General features: G+C 46.8%; 1 protein-coding gene across 1 annotated transcript in view; it reads left to right on the top strand.

Moving 5' to 3' along the window:
- Positions 1-3,062: 3,062 nt before the first annotated feature.
- Positions 3,063-22,307, top strand: part of LOC147751883 (uncharacterized) — a gene marked incomplete at its 3' end in the record, with an annotated part of 47,030 nt that continues 27,785 nt past the window's right edge. Inside the window, exon 1 of the mRNA XM_086973222.1 lies at positions 3,063-6,745. Within this exon, the coding sequence (XP_086829348.1) occupies positions 6,389-6,745 (357 nt within the window). The remainder of the gene's footprint in view (positions 6,746-22,307) is intronic.

Here is a 22,307-nt window from a genome sequence, read left to right as displayed (position 1 = left end):
TTATAATTTAACGGTATATACCCTATTGAAGCGTACTTATATTTTCCTTTATTCTCTTTTCGACTTCGCCATGTTACAGGATGTCCTTAAGGCAACAGGCTGTATGACGTTTTCATTATATTCGTGTGAGTACTTCTTTTTAGTACCGTCTTCCTCATATGTGCACAGTGCGTAGTTCCGCCTTTTTCCTCTTGAATAACTTAGCTGCGTACTTTTGCGGCAGCGTCAAAAAAACATAAGAAATCCCATCTAACTATTTCCATAAGCTAATAATTTTCTTCAACGTTTACTACCTCGCCATTTTTGCCCCTTAGCATTCACCGTGACCAATCTAATCTCAAAGAGCGGCATGCAAAGCCAGCACCCTTATTTCAGTAGCAAATATTCACGCAGCAAAATCACCCTGCGTGAAGAGGTTCTCAGTTAACCAGGCTCGTACAGGACGTCGTCCAGCTATCGATGCGTGCAGAGGTTGTTCGATCGATGATTCTGTCGTACAGAGGTTACCGATGGCGGCCGGAGGTGCGGCGACGGCAGCAGCGGCAACCATAGCATTATGCCGTCTATGTCCATGCATGTTTTGCGGTCTGCCGGCCTGTGAGGTTTCTGCCGGTCAGGGTCTCAGTAGCCTATGTGTTTGTATGTACGTGTGTCATGTGTTGTAGCGTACAGAAGCACCCGTAATGTGCTGCTGCCGGGACCGGTGGCGGTGCTTCGCATTGCCCCACCGAAGCATCGGTTTTTTTGAGCTGTTGAGGGAATCGCACGCATCAAGCGTTCAGTTAAAGGCAACTAGCAATTCTCGACTAGTAACTCTCTGCAACAGCGGTAGCAGCAGCAGTAGTCTCAGTTAAGCAGCTCACAGCTGCCCCCCATCTGATTCGTCCGGGCTGCGTAGTTCAAAAACAAAAGACCTCTGGAGGCTCCGCCCAGCCGCGTGCCATCCGCCTGCTGCGCTGTGCGCGCCGTCTCACCCGGCGCCGCTGCGGAGCAGCAGCAGCAGCAGCCACGACTGCAGCGGTCGTACAACCGTTCCTTAACCCGCCACAGCAACCGCTGGCTCCGCTACGACCGGTAGGCACACAACGCTGTCATATACGCGCACACAAACAGCCAGATGGCAGACATACACAAGCACACGCCGGGGAAACGAACGCACGACGGCCAGCCACCACACGCCATCAGCGATGCAAAGAAACGTTGATGCGCGGGCAGTATTCGGTATAGTCCGAACAGCAGGCCAGCACAAAACATCAGACACTGAACATATATTGTATACATACATAGCGAGAAAAAGATACAGAGAGAAGCAGAGAGAGGAAGTTTGGCAAAATTAGCTGCACCACACAGGTTTTCAGTGAGGAACCCCGGTGAGGGAAAGAGAGCCGCCATTACTTCTTTTCGGTCGTTTTCAGCTGGGACAAGATGCTGACGTCTCTTTCCCAAATTTTGGCAGCGTGACCGTATGCTGTTTACAGGCCGAAAATTAGCATTCCGCCTAACAGAAAAGGGAAAAGGCCGATGCAGGAGCCTGTGTCGATCTGTTCGGGTCCGTCAATGCTGTTAGTCCCTCGGTTCGGGTCCTGCTGCGGCTGTTAATACGTTCCTGGCGTACGCAAAGAAAGACGCTTTTTCGGATTCCTGTGCGTAGAGGGTCCAGGTATCCAAAGAAAAAATGGGCGGGCAACTTGAGCCCCTGGATTGAACAGAGGTGGACCCGTGGCAAAAAGGGATAGGTTTCTCTACGCGGCTGTGTGTGTGTGTGGGTGTGCCACGATATTGTCACCGAGGTCTGTTCTGCCTCTTGCACACGCGGCCATATACACATGGAAAGGCAAATATCTTCCAACCTTACGCCGTCCTCGGAGACGACAAAGCTCATTGACGGAATAGGAGGAAAAGGCTGTGGCAGCTGAAGCCACCGGCTATGAGCCCGGCTTGTTGATAGTCGGCTATGTAGGAGCCAACCCCTATAGTAGTTCTTCTACATGGTGTTTGGTGATGTGTATCCTCCACTTCTCCTGTCTGAGTGTCCTGAGCTGAGTGTCCAGCAGAAGCCAGCGTTGTCCTGCAGGGATTTCTACTAGCAGCTTTGAGCGTGTTTTGACTCCGGGACGACTTGCTTACGCATTCCTCGGTCGGAGTGCAGCAGGGCCCTATGCAGGAATAGCAATATCCATAGGCCACGGCAGACGACTCTGGCAAACTAATCAGCCGACGGGTGGCCTTCCATCGCTGCCTTGTGACCTACATTGTCTCCTATGACGTGGTGGCCTGACAGCTCGCTAGCTTGCTTCTGGCGACCTTCCTGGGTGACGATTCTACCCATCCAGTCGGCTTCTCTCTGAACACTTTTTTACCACCGCTACGACAGCTAGTACGGTTGTTATAGTCGGTTGCAGCATTGTCCGCTGCTGCTGCCGCAGCTCCGACTGAGGAGGCGGGGCAACGGGTCGCGCGCGCCAGTTTGAGAGTGGAGAGGGTTTCTCCTGCTGCGACTTCGTCGTTGGGCCACTGTCGCTGCCGCTGCGTTGGGTTAGAAGGCTCGCTCGCAGCAACTACGGCATCGGCATCGGCCGCGGCCGCTGCTCCTGCTATCAAGCAGCATCAACTGACGCACGGAGGCACTAGCCGGCGCCGCAACCACCTCAACTCATTGACAAGCGCGCACGCTCACACACACGCACATACACATCGACAGCTCAACAGACGCAGAGACAGGACAGCCATCCAGCAGACAAGTGCCTGCCAGCCAGCAGCATCAGCTGCCGTTGCGAGAGCGCACACATCCGCTCAGAAACAAACGCGCTACAGCACACGGCCATTGCTGTCGCCAGTAGCACAACAGCAGTTTGGTAACAGAACAGCTCGCTGCACGCGGCAGCAGCCGTCGCAGCAGTAACAGTCCTCGTCATTGTGGCCGTGGCAGCAGCAGCGGCCGCCGCCGCAGCAGCAGCGGACCTAGGGAGGGCTGAGAGAGGGCTCGGGCCAGTGAGCGCACGATTTTTGTGTGGCTGCCGCGAGCCCAGTGAAGAGCGGCTCAGTCGGGATTTTTTGCCTGTGAGAGGCGCACCGCACGTCGGTTAGCGTCAGCGGTAGACAGGTTGCAGGTTGCTTTCCTTGGCCCTGCTGTACCAACGGCGACTAGCCAGCAGGCAGGCAGGCCAACAGCAGCAGCAGCAGGCAGCGGCTGCAGACGCTTGGCCACTACAAGCAGCAACTGCAGCTGCAGCATTACATCCGCCTACTCTATTGCCGACAACAAGCATCGGCAAGGCAAACCGTTGCGGTACAAGGGAACGGCATGTAGACACCTGCCGTGGAGCGCCGAAACAAAGAAAATCGTAGATTTGCTGAACAAAACAGAAGATACCAAACAGAAACAAGCTCAACCCTACAGGAAAAAAACAATAGGCTTAGAAGGTTTCGGGGAAATTTTACGCGGCTCTTGAAACAAACCCCTTACCCCTCTGTGAAACTGACCCCTGACAGTGACGAACCTGTAGCGGAAATCGCGCAGAAACCAACCCGGTTTGTAGAGAGGACGGGACGTCGAGCAATCGCAGTTCCCGCAGCGGTACTACACACTAACCGACAATAAAAGGAATCGTTTGGGAAAGTGCGGAAAATCGTGTAAGTAGTGCATTTCTTTGTATATCAATCAATCAATCAATCTTCAATCAAGGCGATAATCGCCAATTGACCCTATTTGAAGAGCGACGAAAGAAAGCAACGCGATCGGAATGACCAATATTACCTGAGCAATGGTGTGTTTGTTATTACCGTGCAGTGAATTACACCCTCGTAGGATTGACGTGGACGTGCACGCCCACGTAAATACGGAACGGACCAATGTGTTTTCAGTGTTTTGAACCGTGAATAATAAATGACGGAAACTAAATAATGAAAGGCAGATAAGGGAAAAACGTTGAATTATTGTTAGCCCTTTGTTGGCGGTGGTGCATTTTTTTTGTGTACAGTTTCTAGATAATGTACGGTTTTGGTTTTCTACATCGTCTCTATTCGAGCCTCAGCGTGATTGATCAATGGCGGTTACCATCGTCATGCTGAACGCAAACGAGTGAGCTTGCGTGAACTTCGTGTCTCTATATGACAAGATAGCAGCCGTCCTGCGCGAGAAGACCAAGTTGTGTTGAATAGATGTACTCTAACAGTACAATGTCAACCAGAGGACAAAACTGTCACAAGCCCGAGCCTCGGATCGGGCCGGAATATATTAGCTGAAGTGGGGTAGTTAGTATTAGGAAAAAGAAAACAAGTACCGATTTTACTAATCAACTATTACCACTAAAAAGTGTACACAAAACAGCCACCACTGGTGTATTTACAAGGATATTCAGTGGCATTCTGATGTGACACGTGCGTGTTGCTGGCGTACGCACTGTGATGTCCGTACGTAAGGAAACGGTCAGCGACCGATACTTTGATCGGTACCTGCGAAACAATAGAACACCTTATCGCGAGCAGTACTCCAGCGCGAACAACAGCTCTTGTAGTTGGTAAAAGTCCTCGTGAAACTGTGCAGCAAGTGCTTTGGGACGACCTGTTCACAAAGCACACAAAACCTACAGAAGAGTTTTAGCAGGGACCCGCTCTCAAACGTGCGCGAATAGCTTCACTGTTCAGTCAGCCTGACTACGAAATCCTTTTCTTTGTTCAACGCTCTGCCATTTACAAAAGCCTCATACACGGAAGCAAATTCAACCACCGGGGTACGTTTTTACGTTACATCGCGTCTATACAAGTGCTCGGGAGAAACATGACGTGAAGGAGAAAGGCGCAAACTTCAGAGATAAGCGAGACTGAACTGTTGTAAGAAGTCTCCATCGCGCCAGCTAATAGCGAGACGTTATTCAGAGCTGACAAACTTACCTTCAGGCCGATTATCCAGCGGAGCAACAAGTGGCGGACAGGAACCCGGGAAGAGACCAGATAACTAGACTCCGGTTTCCTGAATCACGGATCCGCAGATAACAGGACCGCAGCAACATCATACATACCCTGGGCCCGTTACACCTACGCGGGGAATTATTTCATGGAGATGCTTTTTCAACGATCGTGAAGGTCAAAAATCTACAAGAAAAAGAAACTACTTCAGGAAAGCGAGAAACAACTACTGTAGTAATTATCGAAATTGCTACAACTCCTACTATTACGTCACCAACCAGATAAGCAAGCAAGCAAATAATCGACGATTGTGTGGATGCGTCTCATGTGCTGTTGATCGTGAAAAGTGTATTACTTAATACAGGTGCACTATGTGTAGTTCATCTTTATGATCTTCATTATAATTCCTCAGCATCATCTTCCCTAGCATCTTTCTGCAGAGACCTTTGATAGTTATATCAACTTCCTACATCTTGTACAACATATTTTTATAATGTGTCGACGTCGTCGTTAAGGAGTCCATCGATCACAAAAGCTCGCCCGCGAACAACCGCCATTCAAATTTTAAGCAGATCCGCCGTGCCCCTAGCGAAGCCCTGTAGTTTTTCCTTTACCCCTTGAGAAGCCCTTGAAGGAACGACTGGAACAAATCTCCCTACGTGGTTAACGTGACGACGACGAAGACATCAGACACGAAAGACGAGTTCGGCCGGACTCGTAATTGTTGTGTCATTACCAAATTAACTCCAATATATCAAACGTGCATTTCATCGATCTTTGAAAGGCTTTCGACCTTTCCTATCCACTTCGGACTAAAGAGGTCGTTGGCTAGCCATCTACCTAATCTTACCATCATCAACTTCTGTTCATCTCTGTTTTCCTATCTCATCTTTTCTATAATCTTTAGCAATCAACCAAAAAGAAAAAGCGTTAGTAATTATATCTATAATAAATACTGCTACTACCATACCAACTGTAACCAACGACGCGAAAAGAGCAGACAAACATCGAATGCAAACACCTCTCGTTGTGAAAGAGACAGGCACAACTTCAGTGGGGTGCGCAAGGTCTTCGAAGACTTGTCCAAGATCTTAGCTGCGCACCACCTCTTGAAGTGGCGAGTTTGGCGTAACGATAGCTAATTAATAACAAAGCTCAGAAAAACCAACTCCTGTACGACAGGACTGCATGCAAGAAGCTAAGGACCTGCGGAAGCAAACTTGTTAATAACGTAAGATAGGCGAACAAGTAAATATAACATAACCAAATTTGCGGGTAAACTCATCAGACCCACGATAATTTCATTCGTAATCGCAGTAACAGCCGAGGCAAGTAAAAAATCTTGCCGTATTCGTTCATCTTGTTTCTGATAAAGCCACTTCGACCATTGTTGTTACCACCATTTCAATCAAACAATTTATTCCCAAACGCAGCAGGATCAGAAGCAGAGCTCCGCTGCTTCTAACGAAAGCAAGCGGAGATGATCACTGCCGATTCGCCCGACCAGCGGCTGCACTTCTACAGCTCGACGCCTACGGGCGACAGGGGCCTCAACAACAACAACAATAACAACAATAATACGACAAGCAATAACAACAATAACAACAATAATAATAATAACAACAATAACAACAACGACAACACGCTGCTGGTCAAGCAGGCGGCAGGTGGCCAGGGCACGGCGGAGCTGGCGGCGAGTACGGAGAGCCTGGGCCCTGCAGGGCTACCAGGCCAATTTTATGAGCCTGACCCGTGGTACACGAAGATCCAGGACCCCACGGGTCCACACCGACTCACGGGAATGCTCGGAGCTAGTTCCAGTCCAAACATGTACTCGGTAAGTGTACAGTGGCCAAATACATATGTAGATTTAGTTTATACCTAAAAAAATAATATATACACACATACTACCAGTATGATAAATCAATCGGTTAGTTCACTGACCGAGTATGGCACATGTGGCTTACAAAAATATGCCATGACGAATGGATATGTCAGTATGTGTACGAATTTTTCGAGTTTTACGTCAGATGCTACTATAGTTAAGCGTCTTTTCAGACGGACACGAAGCGTTTTTACGTCTTGTCATAAACCTAGGTCACCACTTGTCTCTTAGCTTAGTGGGCAGATAGGCACATGAGTACTACGCTGTCTCGGAAATAGTATGTGTGTAAATTCGGCGAAAGTGGATTATATGATTGGGTAAATGTCGGAATCGTTTACATTACGCCCTGTTGGTTATATTTCATGTTTGGCCTTAATTCGATAGGCACGAAGGTGGGACCTGCCCAAAGATTAACTGGCAAGCCAACTAAAACAGCGAGTTTTCTTGCTTTACGGCAACATCTTATGGTTGTGTGCTTGGATAAAGTGCGTACTTCTCAAAGCTTACTGAAGTTATTATTGAGTACACATTAATTAAATTCGATCGGTCGCCAGGCCTTAGTTAGCGAACGTTCGTTGTAAAAAGGATTACACAAGGAGCTACACGATCAATGAGTGACATTTCCAATGACATTCATCTTTCTCGGACAGTTGCCTCATACGTTAACCTAAGCGTGATACTGTGAGCATTGTCGACCTCTCTGTCCATGCTGACCTCGAGGGCCTTAATAGTTCCCAGCTGGACAGGGCGCACGGAATGTTGATACAGGGTCTTTGTGCTCTGGATGGCCGCATCTGTGCTCGATTTCGCGTCACTTCGGCCAAATCATTTGTTCTTACTCTACAATAAGATGCTGCGGTAGGACTTTCAAGCCGGCTTCTAGAGTGGCTGCTCTAACACTGTCCAGCCAGCTCGTCGATCTAGTGATGACTATAGCAAATGTCGTTTTGCTGTCTATCATGCAAAAACAACGCCTTGAACAGAGAAACCACATGACTGTAAAGCGTTTTGCCATTGATGATCACGCCATTGTTAGATGCACATACGAATAGAAAGAGTCGGTTCTGTAGGAATCCTGAAACTTGTAGAACTTTAAATCGAGACATTTTTCTCAAGTTAATTTGTTTGCTTTATTTAGCAAAGTCCATAGGCAACACATCGTTACTGAATTCATGCCGTTCCTTGGATAGAAACTATTCTCGAAAACACTTAACGACACAGGCCTATGCCTGCCGTATAAGACAAATCGTTTTTTTTAAGGACGCTAGGTTACTTTCGTTTCGTTAATGGAATTCTACAGGGGGATCATCAATACCCATACACATATATGATTGATTTACGCAAGTATATCCTAAAAACTATCTATCTAAAATAAAGAATCCTAAAGAATTTGATATTTTAGTGTGTCAACAGCTTTATGTAAATGTGAATCAGCTGTAGTGACTCGAGTAATCAGGCGCTAAGTGTCAGGTCTGAGAAGAGGGTAACAAAGAGCCAACCTGTTTCACCTGTTCGACGACAAGAGCTTTCAGATTTGCGAGAGCACTGTTGGGGTTGTAAAACCCGAAGGAGCAACGGCACTGGGCCCTAAAAGGTTCCTATTATTCACCAATATCCGATAGCCATAAAATTGGGTACAAAGCTGATCACAGTTTAGTTGAGCTGAAACATTAATTGAAAACATCCGCCTGGATTATTCTAACAGATTTTGCCAGCGATTGGCAAGCGTATGTATTTAGCTTGCGCAACTTATCTCTAGCATAGTTCCGATTAGTAACTTACTACCAAGATACGTAAACTCAGTCGCCATTGTTTCTCACAATGCTACTCTTCCCTTATATATATATATATACATAATTTCGATTTTGTTTTGTATCTATCTCGAATTTCGACGCTATGTCCTATGATAAGTGTGCAACTGAGTCTTCTAAATCGGAACAGCCGGACAAGATGGCTGGCGATATGACTTCAGATCTTTCGTGCACTTCAGCTTATCCGGTTGACTGGCAGGTTCGTTTACGCACTGATCTCCGTCATAACCGCGCCACACTTATCCTTCAACTGAAGCACAGGCAAAAGCGGATCTACAGTGTCTTCGCATATTCCCTCTCATACAACTGCTACGACAGGAGTGGGATGCGAAGATAGTCGCCGGGTGCGAATAAAAGGTGGCGAGCGAAACCGATACATAAGCTTCGCGGTGCTCACGGTGTCAAACTCACTTGGGGGGGGGGGTGTCTGGGCAGACTTGCTTGGGAATGAAAGGGCGAACAGACATTGAAGGACTAGCAGACCGGGGGATATTAACAAGACAACTTGTCTTACTGTCTGGTTTTCGTCTGGTGTCTCGCAGCGGCCGCAGTCGCTCAATATAGATTCGCTCGCATTTCAAGGTCCGGGATCTCGGAATAGGCGCCGAATTGATCGGAGCGAGGGCTGAAGAGTTTGAATGAGTGTGCTGCACAACGCTGTCCGTCTCAAAAGCCTGATTTGCCGGATACGGTCGAGATCCACATCGGGCTAGGTGGCCTGCAGGCCAACCACCCTTCTCACCTCTTCGAGAGGTCACCCAAATCAGCGTCCATTGAATCTGACCGATGGTTCTTCTATACTGAGAGGAGATAAAGGTTAGAGTCGAAACAGTCGCCGGTGACCTCCGAGATAACCGGTGTACTGACTCTTTCCCGATCTAGAGCCACTCCGGCAGTTGTGTGGACGATTGTTCTTACGGGAAATAGCTGAATTCGCACCGGAACGTATACGTCTGTCATTGAACACGAAAGGAATGGTCACTGACAGAATAATCGAACATGGTAAAACAAAAAAATTCTGTGAATACCATAGGATCAGTAAATGATTAAGAAATAATTTTACCGGGTACATATATCTACCGCAGGAACAAATTTGACATTACATACTTCATTGATATCGTGCATAAACTGCAAAAAATAATAGTTCTACTAGTAGTGCGGAGCCCATAACTATTTGAATGTTAGGCATCAATGTTAAGTAGAACTATTAAGTTTGCCAAGTGTTTTAATTACTTAATTAAGTGCCAGCTTCTTAATTGCTATAGTTTTAAAAGACAACACATATACATATACGCATATATAAAACATGCATGTATCATCAGCTGGCTGAATTTTGGCCAAGTTCAACGAAGTATTATATTGTAGGTGAAAGTACCTCTATCTTCGTAATACAGCTGGCCGTTACTGGCAATGCAGTTCCCTGGTTACTGAGGGGGCCCGTGTTCTGTGGTGGTCTCCCATGTTTTCCCGTGAGCTCTATGTGCATTGAAGATACATAGTGCGCACGCACAACCATGAAGACGTGCTTACAAGGCTGTGCCACTGTGGTATTGCCAGCGCGATCGGGGAGGGGCGCGCCGGAGGTCGGATTGAAACGGCTGTGTTGACTGAATATCTCTCAACAGCTCATCCAGCAGCCACTATTCCCGGCTGGCTGAGCAACCCTTCTTCAACGTTTCTCTTGGCTCGCCCTACTCCCAACCTTGAGGGGCCCCGCTCAGGCTAGCCCAGTTTCGCTTTCTTGAAGGCTCTCACCTCGGAAAACGTTCTAACGAGAAGCTTCGAGGTGCCAGTCCTTAATCTTCTTCCGCGTCTCGATCTTTAACATAGTCTTGGTCGCATAAAACTTAGTGGCTGTGAAACTTTCATAGAGAATTAGTTCGATAGAGAAGTTACGTAGTCTACAAGAAAAATATTGGCCCTTTACTCGTTCCTGCCAAAAGGTTATCATTGTATAGCGACCATTGTGTGTTCAATCCAAGCCTTTAATAGGACGACCCATGTTTCTACTCCGCGCACCACAGAGCAGCTCGCTTTGGACTCGAACCTCACTAACCTGTGCCTGAATGCATTCTTTATCCAAGGCTGTTCGCTATATCGTGTATGTATGTGGCCACGGCCAGCAGTATATGGAGCACTCCCGCCGGCTGCACAGCACCAGCAGCTCCGACTATGTGTACCATCCGCTCTCGGAACCAGATACGACAAGCTGCCTACCACCGGTACGCTGAGGATACTTCGTCTTCTTTTTCTTCATGATCATCATCATCATCATCGTCGTCGTCGTCGTCTTCATCGCCGCTCTCGGATCTCCATCTTGCTTGCTTTGATCGCATCACCACCGTGGGATCGGAAATAGAAGGCCTTGAGGTCGTGGTTAGTACGCGCATAGCATATATGTACACCTTGAGAATCAACGGTTCGCTGTTGCGTTCTGTTGTTCTCGATCGCGATGACTGTCACCGGCTGTGCGCGGATTGCTGAGGACAACACCGCCGACGGCACCGAATCAGACCCCACTGTTGGATGGATGGCACGACGATAAAGCAACTTCACTTAATTGCGTTGTGCATATGTATGATCTCCACTACGATGCATTTGCGTGCAGTCAACCTAGAACATATCAATGAAGATAGGAAAAGCATCCGATTGATAACGATCCGATACGAGATATAACACCGGGTGTTACTGCATATGGCACGTGAAAATGTGAACGTTCCGTGCCGAGAATCCTCGAAGCATTATCAATGGCAATGGCGGTCGACGATGATGACAGTGGTAAAAGTAAAACCATACTGATATAGTTCATATGCCTGCTTTGCTCAGCTGGCCTCCTGCCTGCGTGACAATCTATATCATTTACTCTACTTCCATTTGTCTTCAGGCAGAGTTGTCCGACGAATAGGTACAATATAGAAAATGCATTTGCAATCACTGCCAGTCTACCTATTTTCATCTTCCTTTCGTTTTCTCTTTCTTTTTCATAACTTAATTTTTATAGAAGTTTTTTTTTGGTTGTTTGGTTTTTGTCTTGCCAATGAAGATGGCGAGGTAAGATGCTACTGGTTCAGGGCTACGGTTTTGGTCACCGCTCTGGCCTCTTTCTCAACGAAGAACCCTTTAGATAAGATCTTTTTTTCATTGAGACGACAAAACGATCACCGGTACGTCGACGAGTACCCCCTCCATTCTACCCCGTGACCTTTTACAGCTCAGTCTCTTTCTGTTTTCGCTCACGATGTCTCGACTCCTCCGCCATTCTCGTTCTTTGCTTAAATAGGTGATGACGATTTTCGTGATAACCGTTAGTTTTTCTTGCGTTTATAATCAGGTGACTGCTAACGATTCGCCGACCGGAGTGTGGCCGACTCGTGGCGGCGTCGGCGATAGCGATTCGCTGATAAGTTTACTTTTCTGAATGGCCACAGTGTAAGCTATTTCATGGGCATTTTCAGTGGCTACGGTACGTTGATGGTATCCATTAATATTTGAGTTCCGTGGTTTTGCGTCTGTAGTCGCGGTCTTAGCGCCGCCGCCGCCGCCACCGCCGCCGCCGCCGCCGCCGCCGCCGCCGCCGCCGCTGCTGCTGCTGCTGCTGCCGCCGCTGCTGCTGCTGCTACTGCTGGCTTCCTGCTACCGTTTTCGCGGTGGCCACTGGCTCAAACCGAGCAGCACTGCTGAGCCGTCAGCTACAACCATCGTTGTTTTTGCAGGCAGCAAATAGCCTTGCTTGTGTTACCCGTCCATGTGTGTGTCTGTTTCCCTCTGTCTGTCTGTTGTAAGCATGAACGGGCGACTTTCGACGACACCGTCATTTCCACCATCAGAACCCAGTACGGTAAAAATCGGATCTGTGCACGTGAAGGCTACGTTATGAAGGAACGTTCGTTGTTACAGCAGCGGCTACAGCCGTAGCAGCAATTGCCAGCGCGGTTCGTCTGGGTCTGGCTAACGCATAGATAGCTCTAGTTTGGCGGTGTTTGGTTTGCATGCCTAATTTAACTCTTTATAGTGACCCGCAGCAACTCCACAGGGCTATGGCTACAGGGTTGGCCGGTCGTCCGGCGACGAGCAATAATGCTGCACTGGGAGACGAACAAAGAGAAAGGGTGAGCGGGAGAACGTGAGCCGCTAAGAATCATCAAGTTTGGCGACCAATTAAGAACGACCAGCGTGATGAAGTGCGCAATGAGTCGAGTCAGTTAGCGAGCAAACAGCTATCCGCCATCAGCAGACGGCGGAAAAGCCGTCAGCCAGACGAGATGATGTTGGGAGTACTAATAACGGAGGCAGAGGGAAATCTAAGCGGGAACAATGCACGAGAGCTCAGAGCCAGATACCCCTGCTGGAAATCCGGCGCGTCAGCAGCAGGAGGATTGTCTTGCATTGCCAGGCAGCTGCGTTCATCAGCTACTGATAGAACCGTGACAGTGAGTTCTTTGCCATGGAGAGTAGCGACTGGAGTGGGTCTTTAGCAAGCGCACGACTCTTCAGTATGAAGCCAGATTTCATCGCTTCCGAGGTCCCTAACTTCAGTGGCTTTGTTCGCTTCGTCCAGTTACTCTCATCGGGCCCTAGCAAGTTTGGCAGCTCCAGTAGTTACCGACTGATGTCGATGGACCACACTGTGGCCAGATGAATAGACAGGAACTCAGCGTGCAGTTAGATGTAAGTAAGTCGCAATTAAACTCAACCTTTGATGCTGGAACGCCGCCGTCAGCCATACTACGGGACGGACTTGGCTGGCGGGAGCGACTGCTGCTTGCGGTGGGTGAGCGTACTTAACGTAATGGTCGCAAGAGCGCCGTTCCGGCGACCGACAAAAATGCTATTACCGACTGTTCCACTCTTCTTAGCTTTTCACTAACGATTATGATAGTGATATGATCATATTGCAATTAATTCTAACTTACGTATTAGTAGAGCGTGGTATTGAAAAATAACATCGAGCTGATAGAACATTAACTTGTTTCTCGCTCGGTAACTAACTGTTTGATGCTCGTCCACCAGAGTGGATCCCAAGAGAGGTAGACATTCGTGTTTAGCATCAGTGGCTTGGAAGGTCAGCCATCGTTGGCAGTGCTGGTAAAAATCCACCTGTACATTTCTGCTGTTGTGCCAGAGTTTCGTCTCCAGCCGCCTCTACCCACAGAGAGGCGGTAAACAAAATAGCAATAATTAGTATCTTAACAGAGATCACAGCTGAAGTAACAAATCATAAAGAACTCCGCTGCTATAGAAAAATAAAATTATGATTAATCGCGATGCTGACGTGACTGTGTCAGTTACACAGAGTCCGTGACTCAGCTGACTTCAACGATAGCGAGGCAACAGACGAAATAGGGCACAGAAATCAACAATCGAACGCGGACCAAATCGATACAACGACGGTACTACTGTTTTACACGTGCCCTTAATTGGTTGAGCCTTCTGTCGCGTATGCGAACGTCTATCTGCGACGTCAAAAGTAACGTAAATTAACTCTCTTACGGCAGCCTTGGATTTATTTGGTGCGTGATTTTCGCGTAAGCCAAGAACGATAGTGACCGCTCCCTACCGCGACAACGAAAACCGTGTTCTATCTCAGTGATAGCGGGAAATAAAGCTATAGATTATCTAGCAATTAACACAACATTAACTTGACTATGACGATCGGTGCTGCAGTGAGTGATGTAGGTGTTTGGTAGAATAGCAGACAATCAGGCCAACTTTATTGTTTGGAAGAGAGAGATACTTACTAACTTGCACCGGTAAACAGCTAGAAAAGATGACTCAGTGTTTATGTTGATGAAAATTTGTGTCTGTGTTTATATTTTTTAGGTCTGCTACAGTGCACGAATTAGGCAATTATATAGTTATCGGTAGGTGTTTTGGTAGTTTATTCTAAGATGTATGATCGGCCTGATCGATAATAGGATATGGCACATTCCCATTTGGTACAGGTAGAACCAGTCACCAGGTAACATGTATAAGAATCTTGACTGAACAACCGCAGTGAATAAACAGAATAGTTTTCAACCGTTCTGAAGCTCTATGCGAATATTCGTCGAAAATCGAAAAAAAAAAATTCGGTAACTTTGAAGAAAGAGCGGCCAACAGCATACCACAGGGTCACTGTAATTCTGTCGCTGAGGGGGCCGTCGGGAACGACCCTCGTTTACAGCCTTCAGAACTCCCCTGCGCGATGTTAACGTCTCAACTAGATCACCCCTCACTGCTCAGTCAACCTGTATCGAGGCTCGTTATTTTACTTCTCAACCTGTTGTGTGTCATTGAGGCTTGGCTCGATCGAATATCATCCCTCGAAGTAACGTCTCTTGGCCTTTGGCAGAGCGAGTTGCCTGCTACGCCCTCACAATACCTGTACAGGTCTGCAGAAATGGTCACCGTCACATTATCGTAATAGAGCAGCCGTGATCATTTCCCGTTCTAAATGACCGCGCAGGGGGCGTCTGCCGCGACGGAGCCACAAGTGCCGCTTGGCCCAGTCGGGCCTGACGTCGCAGTCACACAGTTTTCGTATCCGCTGCATTCGATGACGTCTGTGGTCGCTCCAATGTAGGCTTCTTTTGAGTCCAAAGCGTTGTCGACAGGACACCGCTGCAAGCGACGTGCCAGTAGGCTACGAACTGATTATTTGTGTTTATCGGCTTGTCTGCCTCGGTGAGCTTTCTGTGCGCATGTTCACGAACGGCAATGCGTTTGTTTCGTAAGTTCGAAGGGGGTCTGGTTCTCGGGCTTTCCCGTGGCTAGTATGACGGTTGAGTCATGAGTTCTGGAGGTAAAGCGTCGATGTGCCGTCGATGACCATGTGGATGCCACTGTGAAGTTATTTAGTCTATGGCGCGAACAGGTGGCGCCAGCAGGCACTTAAGGCACGAAGATGGTCTCGAGATGGCCTTATAATAGCCGGTAGAGATATTTAGAGCCACGCCAGAACTACCATACACAGACAGGCAGTCGTCTTCCTTTACTTTCATTGTTGTTGTTGGCAATAGTGATACTGCTGCTGTTGTTGTATTTTGATGACTTCAACGAACGAAGTAATACCGTGGATCAAAAGTCTATTCACCTAACGGTTACGAGGCACCGTCAAACCACACGGTTCGGTGCTTGATTGACGCTCTGCTCTATGAAAAGGTATTTGTTTAAATGACATGAATTACCCACGATGATAATACGCCCTAAAGCATACTAGATCCTCTAAATAATTATCTTCGTTTTTGCATTGGATCATTTCATTGACATACGTTTTTATGTAAGCAAAGTTTTATACTCGATTTTAGTTGTCAATTTAGTCAGTCTACTCGCCGTATCAGCACATTTTATCAAAAAGCCTGAAAATGAAAAAGGGTCCATCATTATTGGCAAATAAGCTAATCTTTCGTGTTCATACCACTGTTACCTCCAAGGTAACCGCAAACGTCAGTTGTTGTTATGCGAACACCGTGACAACTAACGCGAGATCCACGAAGCCAAAATGTTGGTGGACACCATCAATATGCCACCTCGTTGAAGCTGCATCACTTGCTTCCGCTGTAACTGTTATGGCCATTGAAAAAAGCAAACGTTAGAGCTATTTTCGCGCTGTTCGTACCTATCAGCCAATCAACTTTTCCAAGAGATAAACGATAGTGATCGAACTTTGCAAGTTTTTCGGGCCGAAAGTTTACGAAGTAACTCTTACAGGCACTATTTTATATAAAGAGGCCGAGGCGTTAACAAATCACCAGGAGCTGCATCTTGCGCAGATGTTCCACCCCTGCAGAAGAACTGTTACAGCTAATAGCGGTTTCTTACCTCCACTGCTGCTTTTTTGCCATTCATATGGCCGTTGTTTTCATCGTCCCTACTCGGTTAGCGCAAGCAGTATGGTAAAGCTATTTTGTTCCTTTTTGTCCGGGGAAATGTATCTGTACCTGTTTGCTTATATTTGATGTTTCCGGCACGTATACGCATCGTAGTCACGTACAACGTATGATGACGCCCAGCAACTTTAGACGGCACAATCATTCCCAGCATCAGGACCCATCGCGAAAATATGGCCGGCTTTAATTCTACGGTAAAAAAAATCTATCTGTACACGTGAGGGTTAAGTGACGAGTGATTGCCGTAGTTACCGTGGTTCGTAGCCATTGAATTTGACTCATGCACAAACAGGTCTAATTCGGCGGTGTCTGGTTCGCACGCCTATTGTAACCTTCCGTAATTGGGAGCGATCAGCGTGATGAGGTCCACCAACGAATAGCTAATCAGACCGAAAACTCTCGGCCAGGTCTGATTAAGTGTTCGTTGGAACTGTTAGCAACAGATGAAAGGAAAGATACAAACAAAAACGCCAATGCAGAAATCCATGGGCCAGATTTCGGCGTGTCAATAAAATCCGCACCAGGAGATCTGTCTAACATAGCCTGGACTTCAATCGTTTCATAGTCATCGCTGTGAGTCCTTTGTTATGGAGGGTACTCCTTAGCGAGTAGCGTTTTATGCTGATTAGAGATAGGTACGGAGATAGCACGGCGAGCGTTCGGTATGAAGTCAGAACTCGCGGCTTCCAAAGTCTGCCAATTGAAGTTTGTAACTTCAGTGCATTTTTCTTCCTCTTGTCAAGTTGCCATCATCGCGCACAAGGAGCACGGGCGGATCCAACAGCAGCTGGGCGATGCCGACAGATCATTCCATGGCCAGATGAACAGACAAGAAGGCACATGATTGTGCTAGCTGTGAGCCGCAATTAAACTCAACCCTTGGCGTTGGAGCGCCGCTGTGGGCTACGACTTGAGCAGCAGGACCGACTTCTGCTGGATGGTGGGAGAGCGTGCTTAACGGAATGGTCGCAGAAACCCAGTTTCGACGACCGACGAAGACGCCAATACCAACCGCCTTTTAACTTTCCACTTAAGATTAGTGACGATGGCGATGTGATCGTACTGCCAATGATCCCGTCTTACATATTACTAAAACGTGCAATTAAAAAGTAACGTCGAACTGATATTACGATAACTTCTTCCTCCCCGTAACTGGCTGCCTGGTGCTGCACTTCTACTGGGCCGAAACCCCAAAAGCAGTAGACATTCATGTATAGCTATGGTTGGCGGTGTCGTGAAGGAGTTGTACGTCGCTGTTAGTGTATTCGTTTCTGTTGTGGCAGAGTGTCGTCTTTATCGGATTCTGGATGAAGGACAGCCGTAGAAGGACCTATAGAATAGCAACAATTGTCCGAGCTTGGCCATACAATCCTGTTAAACAAATCTCTCTAGCAATCGATATGCGGTACGCTCAGCCTTTGAGTTTGCCGGCTTTTCACCTAATGAGCCCCTGAATTACAACAGAGAAACGAAGTACGGAAAGGTACAATGCACTATCAGGACTCGATAACGAACTCGATTCGACGCAAGTCGCCTTGTCTGATGAGTAAACCATCTATTACATACGCACTTGTCTACTTTCGACGTAAAAAGTACTGAATTCGATGTCGCTTTTAACAAGACGTGAGACCTTGTGTTTCTTGTATCGTGTGCCTGATTTTCGCGTAAGTCAAGAACGTAAGCGATGGCCGCCGTTCTATATACTTGCCGTGTTCTACTTCAGTGATTGCAAGAGAAAAGCTGTAGATTTCGTGGTAATTACCGCAACAGTAGTTTATGTTCCGTGCAGTAAGTGGTGTAGGTATATGATAATAACAAAATAGAAAAGCTACTACGCCATTATAAAGTCGTAAAACACATGTAGATAGCTGGTTGCTTTGGAAAGAATGATCCTGTTTATAAGGGCGTGCCAACACTTGTTATTAAGCCGTGCATAGGTTATACTTAACTTCATCGATACTATATTTGAATCTGCGACATTAGTAAACATACTGTAGCATATTCGGTCAATAAAAAAAGAGTAAACCTATACGAGTTATTCGATGACTCTTTAGTTTCTTCTAAGTAATTTATTTTTTTCCATTTAGCGTGTTTGAATGGGTTTATTTATATTTAACAAGCCTCACTCGCTATTCCGTTACAGCAGAAACAACTTTTTACATATATAGTTGACCAGTACGTTTAACCTATATAAGCATCTTACCATGATAATATCGAAATGTGTATTTTATCCAAGTTACGATTTGGAGCCAATTGAAAATCCACTGTAATATTCAATTGGTATAGAAATATGAGAAAACTTTGACAGCGCTAAAAGGGGAGTGGCCAATAACGAATCATGGGAAATAAAGGGGGCCGATGGCGTTGATTTTCTTTCTACGCGCTTCATAACAGCCCCGCATGAAGTTAGCACTTCAACTAGATCACCTCCTACTACTCATCATTTCATTTCTCTACGTGTTGTGTGTCGTTGAAGCTTGGCTTGGTTGAAGGCCATCCCTCGATGTCTGTCCGCTTTTGACAGGCCGAGTCGCCTGTAGCAGACGACTAGTGTCACGTTATTGTAAGAGAGAAGCGGCGATCATTTTCCGATCTAAATCAACTGAAGTCAGGTGGATTATAGGACACACTTCTTGGCCATCTCATGTATGCTTTGTAGATTGAGTTACTGAAACAACTCTAGCCGTATGCGGTATAGTGCATGGACGACATGCGCGTAATGTACACAACGGCCAAAAACGTTGGGTAGCAAACGGCTGATTTCCAAGAGTCATCTGAACGTTCTTGGCAATGATCTTCTTAAGCTCTTCATGCCGGAAAGTGTCATGGGTAGCGGCCTCTCTTTTTCGACTTTTACCATGAGAGAAAAATTACCTGAATCATATTCAGTGCGACAACAAGCCGTGGTAGACAATGCTAACGTTCGTTCTCAAAGATTCAAAACTCTACATACGACTATATAAATAATAGTTCATTTTTGTACTAATGCATACCTCACCGAAAGGGAGCACAGGCTTCAAGCTGAATAAAACCATTATTTTAATTTATGCACAAGTGGTCCATACGACAGGTAACTTAGCGTTGTAATAATAAAACGTGCGGCATCAACTATGACTATTTACTTCAGGTAGTGTAATGATAAAAAAAAAAAAAAAAAAACCGCTGAAAAGCAATATTTCTAAATGATGACAGAGTAGACCGTTCTTTAGATTGCTATAGTATTAGGCGTGAAGGTTAAGACTAGTCTGACGTACGATTTACAATCCTTTCCGGTAATCTGTAATATGTTTTTGTACCACTTTATTATGAAACAAAGTTTTTTCATTATTCCTATTAAGGTGACCACGGGGAAGGAGTCTGCCGCAACGGAGTCATAAATGCGACTCGGTCCAGCTTGGTATGATTGCCTAATCCTAGAATGTTTATACCCGTTATGTTCTATAGCTACTGGAACGAGTCTTTTTGGCCCTGCGATCTCTATAAAGGACGATAGGACACAGCTAAGAACAACATAATACAAGGCCATCAACTAGTTGTGTAGTTTTATCAGTTAAATCGTCTCGGTAGACGTTCGGTACGGATGCCCACGTGGCACTCTTATTTTGTAAGTTCGATATGGATCGAGCTTCTTGGATTCTCCGTAGATCACTGAAGATAGGGACATGAAATCTGGGCGTGCAGACTGAGCTTACGACGTCGATAACTCGGAGTAAGTCTTTGCTTCGTTTTGCAAGCCTATGATGTGCGCAATAAGCACTAACAGATACCCTGCACAATGTGATGGTTTCGAAGTAATGTTATGATGGTCGTCAAGGGTATTTAGAATCCTACTAAACGTGGTATCTCTACTATGGCTTCCCTTCATATGCACTCTCATTGCATCATTTGTGGTTTGTGTGAAGATATCGACAAACGAAGTAATACAGCATGCGCCAAATTGCGTGTTGTTCCTGCATCTTTAGCAGTAGCTAGTTCCTGTCAGGCCACGTTCATCGCCTGAGAGGAGGATCGCTGATGGTTGGATCCTCTGAAATTTTTTCGCTAGGCCAACTTGAAGCGAATCAAATCAACATCACCTTCGGCGTAGATCGGATACGATTTCTCCACATTTGTTCTTCAACTTCAAACGGGTCTGCCGGACAGGTTTCGTGGGTTGGTGTGACCATTGCCTCGATATAAGCCGTCACCGACTTCATCGCGTTCAAGCGTAAACGGCATAAACAACGCCTCTTGCCGTCGTAATACGTTCGTTTGCGAGGTTTGCCCCGAGGGTAACCCCGGCACTGTCGCATCCACTCGACTTCTGCAGCAGCGGCAATCATAGAAAACTCAACCTTCGAAAACCCACTAGTTGACCGAATGTCATCGGCATCGGAGACGGTGTAGTGGCGAAGTACACGGCCATGGCACATGGATCGTCTAGTCAATGCCGTCGAGCAGAAGATATTGAGATATCGAACGCGCAGCTATCGGACATCGCCTCCCTCATTGGCGAGAGTTGCATTTCTCGTTCATTTGCTCCGTACCTCGTGCGGTTGCTGGGCTCGCTGACTGACTTCGTGTATCGTCCATATCGCCGTATTACCGTAGTGATAATGTTTCGTGGTAAAGTGGATAATGGCGGTGAGTACCGCATACGACTCGCGTCCTGTTTGATTACCACTCACCACTGCAGTCGCGTTCTGTTTGACTTGATTTTATTACTGCTGATTTCATTGCGGCGGAAACGATCCAGACGCTGATGATTCCAGCCCCGCGACCGAAAGAGACATAAAAGTGAAGGAGAAGGAGGAAAAACAACGGCCCTTTCTTTGCATAGCTGTCACCGTATCCGGCCGTACAACTGACTGAAGGAAACAGTGATTCCGTCTTTGTCTATCTGCAAAATGAAATCTGCGAACCGTTTTTCCGTTGCCGTCCTTTTGCGTTTGTTACGTCTCTCAGCCGACTCTACGATGGGGTTGCGTTAAACGATGACAAATTTCGCCTAGTATTTTGTGTACGTACGTACATATCTGTTGAAACACCAATTGATCGCAAGTTGCCCCCTCCCCCCCCCCTCTCGCTATCGTCATTTGTCGCTCGACGTCACCGGCAGCCATTTCGACATGCCACTCTGCTGCTTGTCTCCAAGACTTCTACTATCAACGTCGCGTATGGACGCCGCAGAATATAAGAGACGTTCGAGAAACACGTATTGTATACGTGATCACGGCGTATCATTAACGTCAGTGCAGCGCATAGGCTTGTCGGCTCATCGTCCACGGATAGAATCGCTAGAGTAACACAACGAGCAAGAGAGACAAACAGAAAAAGGCGATTAACTGTAGTATGAATAGCTACGATTTTCATTCATTGATCCATGAGAAAACAGGTCCACGAGTATCTGAAACAGCGGCGCCGAAGAAGCAGACTCGCGCCGCGAAGACAGTACCGACTAATCATACTTGGCTGGTTGGTGTACGTGGTCGATATCTGTGGACATGTTCGAAAACGTCGCTGATAGTTGCAAACCAGGCACTCAGTCAGGCCAAACGAAGACTGGAAAATGCTCTGCCGATTGTAGAGTCGCTCCACGTTTAACAGGGGAAGTTAATGGAACAGGTTCAGAGAAGAGCAGCAGCAGCAGCAACGACAATATCGAAACCAAGACGAAAAATTTGTACCTACGTCGTTTTGAATATCGGTAAAGCTTGAAAAATGAATATTCTATCGTAACACAAACATAGGAAACGATTTCTGTCACTAAGACAAACGCGTGTAAAGGAGTGTTTTTCCTAGGTGCTCAGTTGTCGAGCTATTCAGTAATTGCAGTGTTAGCGTGTGACCGCGTAG

This window comes from Varroa jacobsoni, unplaced genomic scaffold, assembly GCF_002532875.2.
Source record: "Varroa jacobsoni isolate VJ856 unplaced genomic scaffold, vjacob_1.0 contig01912, whole genome shotgun sequence".
Taxonomy (NCBI): Eukaryota; Metazoa; Arthropoda; class Arachnida; order Mesostigmata; family Varroidae; genus Varroa; species Varroa jacobsoni.
This window is presented reverse-complemented; position numbering and strand designations above follow the sequence as displayed.